The sequence below is a fragment of the Oncorhynchus gorbuscha genome, linkage group LG10, assembly GCF_021184085.1.
Source record: "Oncorhynchus gorbuscha isolate QuinsamMale2020 ecotype Even-year linkage group LG10, OgorEven_v1.0, whole genome shotgun sequence".
NCBI lineage: Eukaryota > Metazoa > Chordata > Actinopteri > Salmoniformes > Salmonidae > Oncorhynchus > Oncorhynchus gorbuscha.
In genome coordinates this window covers 81,482,075-81,501,435 of record NC_060182.1, presented here as the reverse complement: position 1 = coordinate 81,501,435, position 19,361 = coordinate 81,482,075, and the positions used below count along the sequence as shown (strand labels likewise).

The window sequence follows — 19,361 nt, the reverse complement described above, 5'->3', positions numbered from 1 at the left end:
GCGAGTTTCAATTCAATTCAATACAACTTTATTCATACCCTCAGATGCAATAAAAAAATGCATAGCCAGATTAGAAATATCAACATCCTACATATACAGTATCACAGACATCAGTTGCCTTTTCTGTCATTTAAATCAATATTGAAATCAAGGTTGTTCGCTGCATTTATTTACCATTCGGGAAACATCTTCCTCCATCCTCTTTCTTTCTAACTCACTAAACCTGGGGATCTTAAGTAAATGCAGGAAGACGTCACTTTCAATTCAGTCCATGTTTAATAGGGAACAGACCTGCTGCATAAGGCTGTCACTGTGTTCTCAGGGGACGACAGGTGACAGCGTCTCTGCTGCAACCTCTTTGTATTTGTGTTCACTTCCTGCATGAGAACCCACTATTCACAATATGAGGCTGGGAGGGAGCAGCACACTGGATAAGACGTGACCTGAAGGACATTTTTTATATATATTTGATCAATAAACATAAGCAATATAATGAGCTACTGCAATTTCTGTGTGCCTATTTGAATAAAATGCATCGAATAACATGATATTGTCACGCCCTGGTCGAAGTATTTTGTGTTTTTCTTCATGTATTTGGTCAGGCCAGGGTGTGACATGGGTTTTTGTATGTGGTGTGTAGCTTAGTGGGGTTGTAGCTTAGTGGGGTGTTCTAGGAAAGTCTATGGCTGTCTGAAGTGGTTCTCAATCAGAGGCAGGTGGTTATCGTTGTCTCTGATTGGGAACCATATTTAGGCAGCCATATTCTTTGGTTGTATTGTGGGTGATTGTCTTGATGTCCTTGTTAGATGACACATGTATAGGCGGTTTCGGTTATTGTTTTGTAGTGTTCGTGTTTAGTCGTGTTTTACGTTTGTTTAAATAAACATGGATCGAAATCGACACGCTGCAGTTTGGTCCGACTCTCCTTCACCATTAGAAAACCGTGACAGATATGGATACTGTGGCAATCCAGGTTAAAATGTAGATTACAAGAAAAACTATGATAGCTAGATGATCTACATCTCCTGACAGTCAGCATGGTTACCAGCTTACACTTTTTATATCAGCTGTAGTATCAAATTATGTTTCTTGCTTTACTGATTCAAAGCAAACCTTTGGGCTTACAGTTGAAGTTAGAAGTTTACACCTTAGCCAAAAACATTTAAACTCAGTTTTCACAATTCCTGACATTTAATCCTTTAGCCAATTTGCCACAACTTTGGAAGTATGCTTGGGGTCATTGTCCATTTTGAAGACCCATTTGCCTGTGCTTTAACCTCCTGAAAGATGTCTTGAGATTGGGATGGTGTTCTCCTGCAGCAAAGCACCCCCACAACATGATGTTTGCTTCACGGTTGGGATGGTGTTCTTCGGTTTGCAAGCCTCCTCCTTTTTCCTCCAAACATAACGATGGTCATTATGGCCAAACAGTTCTATTTTTGTTTCATCAGACCAGAGGACATTTCTCCCAAAAGTACGACCTTAGTCCCCATGTGCAGTTACAAACCATAGTCTGGCTTTTTTATGGAAGTTTTGGAGCAGAGGCTTCTTCCTTGCTGAGCTGCCTTTCAGGTTATGTCGATATAGGACTCATTTTACTGTGGATATAGATAATTTTGTACCTGTTTTCTCCAGCATCTTCACAAGGTCCTTTGCTGTTGTTCTGGGATTGATTTGCACTTTTCGCACCAAAGTACATTCATCTCTAGGAGACAGACGTCTCCTTCCTGAGCGGTATGACAGCTGCGTGGTCCCATGGTGATTATACTTGCACACTATTGTTTGTACAGATGAACATGGTACCTTCAGGCATATGGAAATTGCTCCCAAGGATAAACCAGACTTGTGGACGTCTACAATGTTTTCTCTGAGTTCTTGGCTGATTTCTTTAGATTTTCCCATGATGTCAAGAAAAGAGGCACTGAGTTTGAAGGTAGGCCTTGAAATACATCCACAGTTACACCTCCAATTGACTCAAATTATGTCAATTAGCCTATCAGAAGCTTCTTAAGCCTTCTAAAGAATTTTCCAAGCTGATTAAAGGCACAGGCAACTTAGTGTATGTAAACTTCTGACCCACTGGAATTGTGATACAGTGAATTATAAGTGAAATAATCTGCCTGTAAACAATTGTTGGAAAAATGACTTGTGTCATGCACAAAGTAGACGTCCTAACCGACTTGCCAAAACTATAGTTTGTTAACAAGAAATTTGTGGAGTGGTTGAAAAACGAGTTTGAATGACGTATGTAAACTTTCGACTTCAACTGTATGTACAGAGATAAGCAGCACTAAAAAGCAGCAATAAAAAGATAAATGCAAAATACCCTCAGGACTAAAACACGGTTAACCATGATCCTAGTTTCCTCATTCCATTTAATAATTCAACTTTACTGCAATAAAAATACATGAAATAAGGTACAGCCTAGATTACATAAGAAACTCAAATGTGAATATGTCATTACTGAGTATTAGGTATATCATAAACATTAAGCATGGACTTGCCAAATGCAACATTTTTATGGATGAAACATTTCTGTATGCTATAAAAGATTGTATGTTCAAGAAATGCTAAAAGTTCAAAACTTTATCCTGTGTGTCTCAGTTGGTTTTGTAAGAGCATGGCGCCAGCAATGCCAAGGTTGTTGGTTCAATTCCCAGAGGGATCACATACACATATAAATGGACTGTTTTCACTCACTGTACTGTATGTCGCTTTGGATAAAAGCTTTTCCTTAGTGTCAGGTCCTTTGAATCATTTTGTTGGTCCATGAAGTAAAGCAAGATATCAACAGAAGTCAGAATAAACCGTGTGTTGTTCATTGTTGGTCCATGAAGTAAAGCAAGATATCAACAGAAGTCAGTATAAACCGTGTGTTGTTCATTGTTGGTCCATGAAGTAAAGCAAGATATCAACAGAAGTCAGTATAAACCGTGTGTTGTTCATTGTTGGTCCATGAAGTAAAGCAAGATATCAACAGAAGTCAGTATAAACCGTGTGTTGTTCATTGTTGGTCCATGAAGTAAAGCAAGATATCAACAGAAGTCAGTATAAACCGTGTGTTGTTCATTGTTGGTCCATGAAGTAAAGCAAGATATCAACAGAAGTCAGTATAAACCGTGTGTTGTTCATTGTTGGTCCATGAAGTAAAGCAAGATATCAACAGAAGTCAGTATAAACCGTGTGTTGTTCATTGTTGGTCCATGAAGTAAAGCAAGATATCAACAGAAGTCAGTATAAACCGTGTGTTGTTCATTGTTGGTCCATGAAGTAAAGCAAGATATCAACAGAAGTCAGTATAAACCGTGTGTTGTTCATTGTTGGTCCATGAAGTAAAGCAAGATATCAACAGAAGTCAGAATAAACCGTGTGAATAGTCTGAGGAGTTGAGTTACTATGCTGTTAGGGTTTTCTAAAGTCCTTGGCTTTCCAGATTTCAGGAGGGAAAACGCAGAACATCTGGGAATTCTCCAACCACAGGAAATCACCAGAATATTGTAACCCTAGTAACTGTACTATAGAGTTAATACCAGGTCTGTTAGATGGGGTGATGGTGCATGTGGGACAGGACAGGTGTGTTCTCATCTCATCCTACCTGCAATATGTGGCTCCCGAGGTGTGGCTCGAAGATGTCTGAGGCTACCGCACTGGGAGTCCTCCTTCGCTGATCTCCTATAGCTGCACACACACAATAGAACAGAACAGACAGAGCCACAGTGAGACAGACAGACTGGGCAGGCATGAGACACACACACACACTAACAAGCATGCACAGACACACACACCAGGGCTGCACAATTAATCAAATTCACATCAAAATCATAATACTAACATGTGCAATATCCATATCAGAAGAGATCAATATCGCATCCAATATTTTGAAACGCATCTAAACCACATGAAACGTCCGTTTTTATAGTTTGATAAAAAAATGTATCCTCTTTCGGCAGCTTCCCACACACAACAAGCCCCGCCCCCTGTCACTCAAGCTGCACAGTTCCTCGTCCTTGCTGTTGGATTCCCTATAAGTTTACATGCTGTTCAAATGCAGTCAATCGATTCTTCCAAACAAGAATAATGCTGCTTTCCACTTAATAGTGTCTATGATTAACACAGTTTAACACAGTTCACCCAAGTGCTTTGATCTATATCGCATCATAAATTGCAAATAACACAACATTTCAGCACATATCGTGGAGCCCTAACACACACACACACACACACACACACACACACACACACACACACACACACACACACACACACACACACACACACACACACACACACACACACACACACACACACACACACACACACACACAGGGCGTAACACACACACACTGGGTGGGCGGAGGTAAGACTGACTGGGTTTGTAGGCACATATATCACTGTGTATTACATAAAAGTAGCTGGAGAGGCAAGCAACAGACACAGTATTAATATATAGTGAAGTACACACGCAAATACATTGTGAAAAATGTTGCTAGGGTAGTGAGAACCAATAGCAAACAGCTAAACAGCTGTAATGATAAAACAGCTGACATCATCGACCTCAAGCGTTCACTATGATAACTCTATAGTAATAAGTACTGTAGCAATGCTAACCAAAGGGCTCAACTCAAACAGTACAAGGCTATTATCAAGTGCAACCAGCTTGCATATTCAATGATTCGCTGACTGGTACAAAGTCTTATTTCTAAATGAGGGATTACATCATTCCATTGATTCAGCCTCAGAGCAGACGAACCAGAAGACTGTGCCCTTAGGGCATTTTTTCAAGACTCCGAGCTTAAAAAGTAGGGAGATGCACCGTGCTACCCGTTACTGTTAAAAAAATGGCCTGCGGTACATTCAAACTTAACAGACCTTGTCCCACCAGAGCTCATTATGGGGAATTTTATAACAAAGTGCTCTGTACATCATTTTCAGAGCTTAGCCAGGCATTGGGGTAATGTTGCTGAATTAAGGGCAATTAATGATGTAATATAAACACTGAAAGGCCATTAAAGACTCAAAGAGCAGGAGCAAACAGGCCTCCTCGGGGAAGAAGCCAGGGGAGCGGGTTAGAGTCAGAGGCCAGGTCCCGGGTGGATGTGAGGGGGGCACAGGTTGCACAATGAGGGGCCTCTGTCCTTCACTGCATTCCGTGTTCTAGGCCAGACATGGTAATCACACTTCTACCCCTCCAGTTATGCTGTAAGCATTTATCCCTTTCCCCTCCCTGAGGAGTGGGGCCAATGCCAAACAACATGCACTGGATACATACACACACACATAATCATAAAGGCATACACACACACAAGTAATCATACAGGCATACACACACACAGACTGTACTCTGGCACAGTGGGGGAGGATACAAACAAGACATGAAGCGTTGGCAGGTAGAACAACTCTGACCAAACAGTTCCAGAACCCGGACATACAGACGTACAGACAGACAGACACAGCAGGGGGAGCTAGAACCCAGTCCACCTCTAGGAGCCCTAGACTGTGGCCTCACACACACACACACACACACACACACACACACACACACACACACACACACACACACACACACACACACACACACACACACACACACACACACACACACACACACACACACACACACACACACACTGTGACCCAGCATAGATCCACTTCTCAGCACTCACACACCCGACCATCCGTTGGTTCAAACAGGCAGTTCATGTAGAACAGAGCAGAAATATCACAGATCAAAGCACACTTGACCAACTTCAATTATCATCTTTATATCCTGGCCAACAGAGTGGAGGAAATCATTATTTATACTCTACAATGGTCCTCATCATTACTATCCCTAGCTAAAAGAGCCCTGGCATATAAGTGACAGATTGCTCTTGGGGATCTTTTGAAAACTGGAAAGTATACGTGGTTAATATTTTATAATAAAGATGTAAAAATGTTAAACTGGAACCATTGGGGGAGAACTGCGGCCACCTTGAAGCCCCTCTTCCTGCCAACAGCTCCTTCACAGTTCTTAATAACACACACACACACATTAGCAATTCAGAGCAGCGCCTTGGGTGCAGATGGCCAATCAACTTCCGACTACTGTGTCTGACTGTCCCTGTCTCGCACACATTGTATATACACACACACACACACACACACACACACACACACACACACACACACACACACACACACACACACACACACACACACACACACACACACACACACACACACACACACACACACACACACACACACACACACACACACACACACACACACAGTCCAGGAGGCCAATTATTGTGGTGGCAATCTAGTCTAAATTTGGCTCAATCCACACAGTAGACTGATTAATAAAGGTATAGAACAGCTGGAGACAGTGATTCCATTACGTTAGCGGCTAAAACTAGCCCATTTGATTTTTACGGTTCATAAATGCAGCTTAACAAGGTCAATTTTGACATTACTTTCCCACGTTTCAATATTTAAAATGATACTTGGGGAATTTGTCAATGATGCCCTTTATCTACTTCCCCAGAGGCAGACAACCCCATGGATGCCATTTGTATGTCTCTGCATCCAGTATGAAGGAAGTTAGAGGAATTTTGTGAGTCAATGCTGACGAGCATTAGCGCAATGACTTGACATTTATGGTATCTCCTAGTATGCTAGCAGTTACCAACTCTAGTTAGCAATTGCGCTTAACGCTAGTTTGCAACTTCCTTCAAACTACAAGCAGAAACATATAAATGGTATCCTCAAACTCATCTGACTCTGGGGAAGCAGACAAAGGGCTTCATTGCCCTTTTGAAATGGAAATGGAAATGGAAAGAGGGATACCTAGTCAGTTGTACAACTGAATACATTCAACTGAAATGTGTCTTCTGCATTTAACCCAAGGGTAGAGTGACTGTAAAAACATAACTTTGACACCTATGCCAAAGTACTTATGTTTAAATTGGGGGCTTTTTATTTTTAAGGGCTGACTAATCAGTATTAAGTATATCACCACTATATTCATACACTATTCACACACCACGGGAAGAACATTATGAAAAGCTGTATTCAAGTCATGCTGAGACAATAAGTAATGCATAGTTTAACCTTTGCTTGACAAATGTCTGCTCTATCATTTGTTGCAATAGAAAACAAACTAAATCTGATAGACTTAGCAGTAGCTACATATAACAAGAATTGACATTGCTGCTGAAAGTAATTAAACGTTCCCTCTAGCGGAATCGCAAAAACAGTATTAACCCAGAATCCAAATTCAAACTAACTGTGTGTGCATGTAGATCAGGGTGAAAACCTTCCTTCATTTAAACTAACTGTGTGTGCATGTAGATCAGGGTGAAAACCTTCCTTCATTTAAACTAACTGTGTGTCCATGCAAATCAGGGTGAAAACCTTCCTTCATTTAAACTAACTGTGTGTGCATGTAGATCAGGGTGAAAACCTTCCTTCATTTAAACTAACTGTGTGTGCATGTAGATCAGGGTGAAAACCTTCCTTCATTTAAACTAACTGTGTGTGCATGTAGATCAGGGTGAAAACCTTCCTTCATTTAAACTAACTGTGTGTCCATGCAAATCAGGGTGAAAACCTTCCTTCATTTAAACTAACTGTGTGTGCATGTAGATCAGGGTGAAAACCTTCCTTCATTTAAACTAACTGTATGTGCATGCAAATCAGGGTGAAAACTTTCCTTCATTTAAACTAACTGTGTGTGCATGTAGATCAGAGTGAAAACCTTCCTTCATTTAAACTAACTGTGTGTGCATGCAAATCAGGGTGAAAACTTTCCTTCATTTAAACTAACTGTGTGTGCATGTAGATCAGAGTGAAAACCTTCCTTCATTTAAACTAACTGTGTGTGCATGTAGATCAGGGTGAAAACCTTCCTTCATTTAAACTAACTGTGTGTGCATGCAAATCAGGGTGAAAACTTTCCTTCATTTAAACTAACTGTGTGTGCATGTAGATCAGAGTGAAAACCTTCCTTCATTTAAACTAACTGTGTGTGCATGTAGATCAGGGTGAAAACCTTCCTTCATTTAAACTAACTGTGTGGGCATGTAGATCAGAGTGAAAACCTTCCTTCATTTAAACTAACTGTATGTGCATGTAGATCAGAGTGAAAACCTTCCTTCATTTAAACTAACTGTGTGTGCATGTAGATCAGGGTGAAAACCTTCCTTCATTTAAACTAACTGTGTGTCCATGCAAATCAGGGTGAAAACCTTCCTTCATTTAAACTAACTGTGTGTGCATGTAGATCAGGGTGAAAACCTTCCTTCATTTAAACTAACTGTGTGTGCATGTAGATCAGGGTGAAAACCTTCCTTCATTTAAACTAACTGTGTGTCCATGCAAATCAGGGTGAAAACCTTCCTTCATTTAAACTAACTGTGTGTGCATGCAAATCAGGGTGAAAACTTTCCTTCATTTAAACTAACTGTGTGTGCATGTAGATCAGAGTGAAAACCTTCCTTCATTTAAACTAACTGTGTGTGCATGTAGATCAGAGTGAAAACCTTCCTTCATTTAAACTAACTGTGTGTGCATGTAGATCAGGGTGAAAACCTTCCTTCATTTAAACTAACTGTGTGTGCATGCAAATCAGGGTGAAAACTTTCCTTCATTTAAACTAACTGTGTGTGCATGTAGATCAGAGTGAAAACCTTCCTTCATTTAAACTAACTGTGTGTGCATGTAGATCAGGGTGAAAACCTTCCTTCATTTAAACTAACTGTGTGTGCATGTAGATCAGAGTGAAAACCTTCCTTCATTTAAACTAACTGTATGTGCATGTAGATCAGAGTGAAAACCTTCCTTCATTTAAACTAACTGTGTGTGCATGTAGATCAGGGTGAAAACCTTCCTTCATTTAAACTAACTGTGTGTGCATGTAGATCAGAGTGAAAACCTTCCTTCATTTAAACTAACTGTGTGTGCATGTAGATCAGAGTGAAAACCTTCCTTCATTTAAACTAACTGTGTGTGCATGTAGATCAGGGTGAAAACCTTCCTTCATTTAAACTAACTGTGTGTCCATGCAAATCAGGGTGAAAACCTTCCTTCATTTAAACTAACTGTGTGTGCATGCAAATCAGGGTGAAAACTTTCCTTCATTTAAACTAACTGTGTGTGCATGTAGATCAGGGTGAAAACCCTCCTTCATTTAAACTAACTGTGTGTGCATGTAGATCAGGGTGAAAACCTTCCTTCATTTAAACTAACTGTGTGTGCATGCAAATCAGGGTGAAAACCCTCCTTAATTCAAACTGTGTGTCCATGCAAATCAGGGTGAAAACCCTCCTTAATTCAAACTAACTGTGTGTGCATGCAAATCAGGGTGAAAACCTTCCTTAATTCAAACTAATTGTGTGTGCATGCAAATCAGGGTGAAAACCTTCCTTAATTCAAACTAACTGTGTGTCCATGCAAATCAGGGTGAAAACCTTCCTTCATTTAAACTAACTGTGTGCATGCAAATCAGGGTGAAAACCTTCCTTCATTTAAACTAATGCAGCTTTATGATGTGAAAAAATCAGTTTCTATTCACCACTCTCAATGTTTAATGTTGGCTGTTAACCATGTCACAAACAGCTTTGGTTTCAAGATGGCTATTTACTACAATTTGATTCTCAGTACAGTTGCAATTTCTGAACCACAGTGCTATTTGAAAGTCAAATCAAATCAAATGTTATTTGTCACATGCGCTGAATACAACAGGTGTAGTAGACCTTACCTGGCTTACTTACAAGCCCTTAACCAACAATGCAGTTCAAGAAATAGAGTTAAGAAAATATTTACTAAATATACAAAAGTTTAAAAAATGAATACAATCAAAAAGTAACACAAGAAAATGACATAACAATAATGAGTCAATGTAAAACGTCCACTTGATTAGTTGTTCAGCAGTCTTATGGCTTGGGGGTAGAAGCTCCAGTATCACTTGCCGTGCGGTAGCAGAGGGAACAGTTATGTGTGTCAAAGACTACAGGTGACTGGAGTCTTTGACACCGCCTAGTATATAGGTCTTGGATGTCAGGAAGCTTGGCCGTCCACACTACCCTCTGTAGCGCCTTATGATCAGATGCCGAGCAGTAGCCATACCAGGCGACGATGAAACCGGTCAGAATGCACTCGATGGTGCAGCTGTAGAACTTTTTGAGGATCTGGGGACCCATGTCAAATCTTTTCAGTCTCCCGAGGGGCAAAATGTGGTGTCATGCCCTCTTCACAACTGTCTTGGTGTGTTTGGGCCATGATAGTTCGTAGGTGATGTGGACACCAAGGTAATTGAAACTCTCGACCCACTACAGCCCCGTCGAGAGCTCCACTACAGCCCCGTCGATGGTAATGGAGGCCTGTTCAGCCCTCCTTTTTCTGGAGTTCATCATCAGCTCCTTCGTCTTGCTCACATTGAGGGAGAGGTTCCTAGCCTGGCACCACACTGCCAGTTCTCTGACCTCCCTGTAGTCTTTCTTGTCGTTGTCGGTGATCAGGCCTACCACTGTTGTGTCATCAGCAAATTCAATGATGGTGTTGGAGTCGTGCTTGGCCACACAGTCGTGAGTGAACAGGGAGCACAGGAAGGTACTAAGCACGCACCCCTGAGAGGCCCCAGTTTTGCCTACCTTTACCACCTGGGGGCGGCCCGTCAGGAAGTCCAGGATCCAGTTGCAGAGGGAGGTGTTTAGTCCCAGGGTCTTTAGGTTAGTGATGCGCTTGGTAGGTATTATGCTGTTGAACGCTGAGCTGTAGTCAATGAACAGCATTCTCACGTAGGTGTTACCTTTGTCCAGGTGGGAAAGGGCAGTGTGGAGTGCGATTGAGAGCACAGTTGGTTAGGAGCCTGTAAAACGTCAGCCATCCCCGCCGGCGCCATTATCACAAGTCAATTTAACTTTCAGTTTTATAAGTCAACATTAGTGCTATTGTTAATTTATGTATCATTTAATAGAAAATTGCAACAGGGCCCCGGACTGTCATTTCAAATCTGCAGTAATTTATTGGGAAGCTTAGCATTCCTTATTCCCTATTTTCTACATTAGAGCAGGGCTAAATGGCATCTCCGGCTCCACCAAAGACTCTGGGGCAGGTACTGCTCCACAAATTGCCAATTCAATTAACAGAGTGTAAATGCTCAACTGGCAGCTGGCACAGAAGACAGCCATTTTGGCTCTTGTCAGGCCTAATTCATCAGGCTGTCAAAGGCCTCACTGTGGGGATCCATTCTGTGGTGTGGAAACTGTGGACACTGTGTGTCAAATGAAAACTACACACACAATGGGACCAAAACTGATCTTCTAGTGAGTCTCTCTCTCTCTCTCTCTCTCTCTCTCTCTCTCTCTCTCTCTCTCTCTCTCTCTCTCTCTCTCTCTCTCTATACTTTGCCATGGCCACCAGTGTGTTTTATTCAGCCAGGATGATCCCATAGTTACGTCTAGACTAACAAAAGGGAGATTTTCCTTCGGCCCACTAGCTGTGGCTCGTGAATTACCTCAGTGTCCTCAGAATAACAATGCCATTCTTATACTGTCTCCCCCGTATCAACTGCCAACAACCTTGGAAACAGCAGTCACTATGGATCCAGTCACACGATTCACCTGCTTTATTCACTTCCACCTCAATGTGCTGAATGTCAGAAGAAGAACAGCGTGTTTTGTACAAATGTTTTGGGAGATCTTACAGTGCTGTGAAAAGGTCTTTGCCCCTTTGACCCCTCGACTTTAACATATTTTTGATACTGAATCCTATCGGATTTTCAACCAAAACCTAATATTAGATAAAGGGAACTGAGTGAACAAATAACACCACAATTACATACTTATTTAATTTATGAACAAAGTTATGCAACACCCAATGTCCCTGTGTGAAAAAGTCATTGCAATCAATAACCTGTTGTGCCACCTTTAGCTGCAATGACTCCAACCAACCAAATGCTTCCTGTATTTGTTGATGCTTCCAGTCTCTCACATCGCTGTGAATGAATTTTGGTTCACTCTTGCATGCAGAACTGATTTAACTCAGCGACATTTGTGGATTTTCAAGCATGTACTGCTCGATTCAGGTCCTGCAACTACATCCCAATTGGGATTAGTTCTGGACCTTGACTAGGCCATTCCAAACTTCAAATGTGTTGCTTTTTAGCCATTTTCATGTAGACTTGATTATCATTGTCTTGCTGTATGACCCAACTGCACTTCAGCTTCAGCTCAAAGATAGCCTGACATTCTACAGTAGAATTCTCTGATACAGTCGTCCAGGTCCTGAGGCAGCAAAGCATCCTCGGACCATCACACTACCACCACTATGCTTGACCATTGATATAAAGTTCTTACTGGGAATGTAGTATTGTTTTTTTTTCCAGATATAATGGGACCCAAATTTGCCAAAAAGCACATGGATGATCATCAAGACTCTTGGAAGAATATTCTATGGACAGATGACTCAACCATCTATTGAGTTTAAGGTGGCAATTACTTTTTCACATGGGGGAATTAGGCATTGCATAACTTTGCTAATTAAATAAATAAAATAAATAAATATTTTTGTGCTACAGTTGAAGTCAGAAGTTTACATACACCTTAGCCCAATACATTTAAACTCAGTTTCACAATTCCTGACATTGAATCTGTAACGGTTGTCGTGGGTGGAAGAAGAGGAGGACCAATGCGCAGCGTGGTAAGTGTCCATATTGTTTTAATGAGAATACTGAACACTGAACTAAAACAATAAAACGACAAAACAAACAGTCCTGAACGGTGAAGCAAAACACAGAACAGAAAATAATCACCCACAACTCAAGGGTGAAACCAGGCTACCTAAGTATGGTTCTCAATCAGGGACAACGATTGACAGCTGCCTCTGATTGAGAACCATACCAGGCCAAACACAGAAATCCAAAATCATTGAAAAAGGAACATAGACTGCCCACCCCAACTCACACCCTGACCATACTAAAACAAAGACAAAACAAAGGAACTAAGGTCAGAACGTTACATAGTCCTAGTAAAGATTCCCTGTCTTAGGTCAGTTAGGAACACCACTTTATTATAAGAATGTGAAATGTCAGAATAATAGTAGAGAGAATGATTTATTTCAGCTTTTATTTCTTTCATCACATTCCCAGTGGGTCAGAAGTTACATACACTCAATTAGTATTCGGTAGCATTGCCTATAAATTGTTTCACTTGGGTCAAATGTTTCGGGTAGCCTTCCACAAGCTTCCCACAATAAGTTGGGTGAATTTTGGCCCATTCCTCCTGACACAGTTGGTGTATCTGAGTCAGGTTTATAAGCCTCCTAGCTCGCACACACTTTTTCAGTTCTGCCCACAATTTTCTATAGGGTTGAGGTCAGGGCTTTGTGATGGCCACTCCAATACCTTGACTTTGTTGTCCTTAAGCCATTTTGCCACAACTTTGGATGTATGCTTGGGGTCATTGTCCATTTGGAAGACCCATTTGCGACCAAACTTTAACTTCCTGACTGATGTCTTGAGATGTTGCTTCAATATATCCACATAATTTTCCTCCCTCATGAAGCCATCTATTTTGTGAAGTGCACCGAGGTGGTGTTCTTCGGCTTGCAAGCCCCCCCCCCCCCCTTTCCTCCAAACATAACGATCATCATTATGGCCAAACAGTTCTATTTTTGTTTCATCAGACCAGAGGACATTTCTCCAAAAGGTACAATCTTAGTCCCCATGTGCAGTTGCAAACTGTAGTCTTGCTTTTTATGGCGGTAATAGAGCAGCGGCTTCTTCCTTGCTGAGTGTCCTTTCAGGTTATGTCGATATAGGATTTGTTTCGTTTTAATGTGGATATAGATACTTTTGTACCTGTTTCCTCCAGAATCTTCACAAGGTCCATTGCTGTTGTTCTGGGATTGATTTGCACTTTTCACACCAAAGTACGTTTGACGGCTGCGTGGACCCATGGTGTTTATACTCGTGTACTATTGTTTGTACAGATGAACGTGGTACCTTCAGGCATTTGGAAATTGCTTCCAAGGAATAACCAGACTTGTGGAGGTCTCTGAGGTCTTGGCTGATTTCTTTTGATTTTCCCATGATGTCAAGCAAAGAGGCAGAGTTTAAAGGTAGGCCTTGAAATACATCCACAGGTACACCTCCAATGGACTAAAAATGATGTCAATTAGCCTATCAGAAGCTTCTAAAGCCATGACATCATTTTATGGAATTTTCCAAGCTGTTTAAAGGCACAGTCAACTTAGTGTATGTACACTTCTGACCCACTGGAATTGTGATACAGTGAATTATAAGTGAAAACTGTCTGTAAACAATTGTTGGAAAAATGACTTGTGTCATGCACAAAGTAGATGTCCTAACCAACTTGCCAAAACTATAGTTTGTTAACAAGAAATTTGTGGAGTGGTTGAAAAACTAGTTTTAATGACTCCAACCTAAGTGTATGTAAACCTCCGACTTCAACTGTATTTGTAAACTCAGGTTCCCTCAGGTTCTCAGGTTCCCCAATATTAGGATTTGGTTGAAGATCTGATAACATTCAGTATGAAAAATATGCAAAAATAGAGAAAATCAGAAAGGGGCAAATACTTTTTCACAGTACTGTATGTCTCTGTCATATAGTGTGTGCATCAAAAGTATTTCAAACATATTAAGAATAATATACAACCATTATTATCTATATACAATATGTCAAAAATGGCTAACATTAACAGTGCATTAACAACTCCTCTAAATTCTAACGCTTCAGGTGTTTCAAACATAAAAACTGGCATACTGAAATGTATGGTTTTTAAAGTGTTTCTTTACATGTTTTATTTGATTAAAATGCCAAATCCTTACATTACTTAACCATTTCTCCTTCCATGTCCTTCAGTCTACATCCTCACCCAATGTTTTCAAAGTGGAAACCAAAATTCAAAAGGCAATCGCACATGCAGGTGGTAACAGTTGAATAAGATGAGAAAAAAAAGAAGAAACCCGCACACTGCTCTTGATAGTATCACTGTTCTTTAATAAGCTTTACGTATCGGCCTCACGTTAAAGAACAGTGATACTATCAAGAGCTGTGTGCGGGTTTCTTCTTTTTTTCTTTTCATAGCGGAAACCGAAAGTCCATTAAATAATTGACTGACCACGGCTAATGATATATCTTCTGATCATATGCCGTAGTATTTACACACAGACAGACCGGACACTTATTAAGTCATTCGAATGAAGATAGAGAAACATTTGTTTTAATTAGTTTCCTTTTAAACATATTCCAATGGCTTTAAGTTTTCATAATGAGTCTGTTTAATAATCAATGCCCATTTTTTTCTCATTTATATTATCAAACTTTTCATTTGTTTCAATTCGTTTTCTCATTTGAAATAATTTGGATTTCACAAAATAATATTTATAAAATTATTTTTGACAATATGTCCATCTCTTCTTAATATTTTTTCCCTGCATTTGAATTAGCTACATTTTAGCTACAGTAAAGCTAACTGACTGACTGACAGTACAACAGCTGTTGTGGCCTTTTCTAGCCTCCTTGGCCTTTCTCTTCCTGTTTTCTGTGAGTATTAGATCAGCTTTACAATGATCCTGGATTGGGCTGAGTGGATATCTCCATCTCCGTCCCTCTCTGGTGCAGATCCCAGATTACACCTTGGGTGTCGGCTAAGTGAGGAATAATTGTCTATGGAAAGTCTCTAGGCCACTGCTCAAGTGATTTGGTATTTCACCTTTGTGCCATTCGCTTCCTCATCACCAGAAACAACCGTCAGATCCACAGATAAGCGAGTCCTATGTTGGGCTCTGGGTGACAAGTACTGCCCAGATGTGATTCATATCAAAACTGCACAGAAAGGAGGAGAGAATCTGCAAGAATACAATGTCTTGTCTTCCACTGCATGAAACATGAGGCCACAGCACACACACACTGATGTTAAACAATGGAAAGTGTTTGGCATGGAGGGGGAGCTTTTTCAAACCAGCCTTTGGGTTCATGTGCATTTGTTTAGAAAATGTACTTCCAAGGTATGCCATACTGTACACTCTGTGTGGATAATACATACCAAGGTATGCCATACTGTACACTCTGTGTGGATAATACATACCAAGGTATGCCATACTGTACACTCTGTGTGGATAATACATACCAAGGTATGCCATACTGTACACTCTGTGTGGATAATACATACCAAGGTATGCCATACTGTACACTCTGTGTGGATAATACATACCAAGGTATGCCATACTGTACACTCTGTGTGGATAATACATACCAAGGTATGCCATACTGTACACTCTGTGTGGATAATACATACCAAGGTATGCCATACTGTACACTCTGTGTGGATAATACATACCAAGGTATGCCATACTGTACACTGTGTGGATAATACATACCAAGGTATGCCATACTGTACACTGTGTGGATAATACATACCAAGGTATGCCATACTGTACACTCTGTGTGGATAATACATACCAAGGTATGCCATACTGTACACTCTGTGTGGATAATACATACCAAGGTATGCCATACTGTACACTCTGTGTGGATAATACATACCAAGGTATGCCATACTGTACACTCTGTGTGGATAATACATACCAAACAAACAACAAGCTTCAGCCAGCTGTTTTAAGTCCCTCTGCCTTTCATTATACTTAAATCTATGTCATAATCAAATAGTACATTTGCGCAATAAATAATTGGTGCCGTCAATGAGACTCCAATAGTCAGGGGAAATATCTTAACATATTCAGCCATCTCGAGCGTTTTAAAGATGCTAAACACAGCTATCGATATTTTCCTCAGCAGAGAGGAGAGGATCGTCTAGCTGACAGGGAGAGGAGGGGACGACGGCATTATTGACGTTGAGCAACACGAGAGAGGTCAAGTTCAAGGGGCACTTCCAACCAATCAATACGCTAGGATGGGCAAAGGAAAATAATGGGGGAAAATCTCACCTCATTTGGAAATGTACTCATTATGGCTAAAACTGCATCTATTAGAAAACATTGTATACATTCACCATGGCTCTATGGGCTCTTCTAAGGGGTGGGACAGTACCTGCTTCCCAAATGGTACCCTATTCCCTATTGTAATTAGTGTACTACATTTGACTAGGGCCCATGACTAGGCCCCATGAGCACTGTATAGGCAATAGGGTGCCATGTGGGAAGCACCCTGCGCAGTAAGCAGAGGAGCCTAAATTCCTTCACTCTCTCTCTCTCTCTCTCTGTCTCTCTCTCTGTCTCTCTCTCTGTGTCTCTCTCTCTCTCTCTCTCTCTCTCTCTCTCTCTCTCTCTCTCTCTCTCTCTCTCTCTCTCTCTCTCTCTCTCTCTCTCTCTCTCTCTCTCTCTCTCTCTCTCTCTCTCTCTCTCTCTCTCTCTCTCTTCTAGTCCCCTCATCCAGATAGACCCACAGTAAACAGAGCTAAGAGCAGCATCCACCCAGCCATCTCGACACTCAATAACTCTTTCAGCCGGCCCGCCCTCCCTCCATCCCTCCCTCCAGCCTATTTGTCCTCTACTCTTGTCCTTGACTCTAACACACACCAGCTGGCACACACTCAAGTAAAAAGACAGCAAAGATGATTACACATACCAGTGTGAGTGTCTGTCTGCTTTTGTGTTTGTGTGTGTATGTTTGTGTGTGTGCGCACATGCGTGTGTGCATGTATGGTGAGGGACAGAGGAGAGAGAGAGAGAGAGAGAGAGAGAGAGAGAGAGAGAGAGAGAGAGAGAGAGAGAGAGAGAGAGAGGGAGGGAGAGAGAGAGGAGTAGAGAGAGAGAGAGAGAGAGAGGGAGATAGGAGTAGTGAGAGGGGGAGAGTGGAGTAGAGTGGAGTAGAGAACGAGAGAGAGGGAGAGAGAGAGGGGGAGAGTGGAGTGGAGTGGAGTAGAGAGAGAGAGAGAGAGAGGGGGAGAGAGGAGTAGAGAGAGAGAGAGGGAGAGAGGAGTCGAGAGAGAGAGGGAGAGAGGAGAAGAGAGAGGGGGAGAGGAGTAGAGAGAGAGAGAGGGGGGGAGTGGAGTGGAGTAGAGTGGAGTAGAGAGAGAGAGAGAGAGAGAGAGGGAGAGAGAGAGGAGTAGAGAGAGAGAGAGGAGTAGAGAGAGATGAGTAGAGAGAGAGAGAGAGGAGAGAGAGAGAGAGGAGTAGAGAGAGAGGGGGAGAGAGGAGTAGAGAGAGAGGAGTAGAGAGAGAGAGGAGTAGAGAGAGAGAGAGAGAGAGAGGAGTAGAGAGAGAGGGGGAGAGAGGAGTAGAGAGAGAGGAGTAGAGAGAGGAGAGAGGAGTAGAGAGAGAGAGATAGAGAGAGAGAGGGGGAGAGAGGAGTAGAGAGAGATGGAGAGAGGAGTAGAGAGAGAGGGGGAGAGAGGAGTAGAGAGAGAGATGGAGAGAGGAGTAGAGAGAAAGGGGGAGAGAGGAGTAGAGAGAGAGATGGAGAGAGGGGGAGAGAGGAACTGTAGGCCTAGCTACAAAGGGATGCCTACAGTCGTACAAACAGTAAGGCAGATCAACTCCTCATATGCTGATGAACAACCTGTCATGTCACAGTGGGGAGGGTCGTTGTGGAAGAGAGGGGGGATGGTGGGACGGAAAGCGATGGGGGATGATATGTGTGTGTGTGTGTGTGTGTGTGTGTGTGTGTGTGTGTGTGTGTGTGTGTGTGTGTGTGTGTGTGTGTGTGTGTGTGTGTGTGTGTGTGTGTGTGTGTGTGTGTGTGTGTGTGTGTGTGTGTGTGTGTGTTTGTGGTTGGGTAGAACATGAACCATATAGTGTTCAGACAGAGAAAGGCTGCTGTTTCAGTCTGCCAAACAACATAATGACTCATTCTGGCAGAAAAATATTAGCACCAGGGGAATATTTGGAACGTCTCAGCTGGAGAGTAATTAGGAGTTACCCTACAATGGCATGCTCCACCGATGAAAGGATCAAAAAAGGAAGGTAGGGAAGTAAGAGATCCCTCTATACCTTCTCCTTTTGTCTCTCTGAGGGGTCTAGGTTGCAGCCAGAGATAAGGAGAGAATATGAACAGCAGCCGGGTCACTGTCTCTCTCCTCCAGGTAGACATGTGTTGTGTCTGCTCAGCAGCAGGTGAGATACTGTACTCAGCTGTTTCTGGAGAAATGGGATTCAGTCCTGATGCAGTCCATGTACATATCACTATGGTACCAATATAACATATTATCCAGGTCCCTGTATTCTGTCCCAGCCATAATATGACATTTCAGAGTAAACTGTTAAACTAAACATAGAACATCAGCTAAATATTGAACAGGTGTCCCTTGAAAAGGAGATTTCGGATCTTAATGGGATTTTACCTGTATAAAAACAATACAAAGAAATAAGCTTGTCTTAGGCAGACTATCAAAAGGGA

At 41.7% G+C, this 19,361-nt stretch overlaps 1 protein-coding gene across 2 annotated transcripts in view; it reads right to left on the bottom strand.

The window, feature by feature from the left end:
• The window catches only part of LOC124046630 (neuronal PAS domain-containing protein 3), a 526,017-nt gene that overhangs the window by 300,873 nt on the left and 205,783 nt on the right, over positions 1–19,361 (bottom strand). For both annotated transcript variants that reach the window (XM_046367233.1, XM_046367235.1), the window contains one exon: positions 3,596–3,678. In XM_046367233.1, coding sequence (XP_046223189.1) covers positions 3,596–3,678 — 83 coding nt within the window. The remainder of the gene's footprint in view (positions 1–3,595; positions 3,679–19,361) is intronic.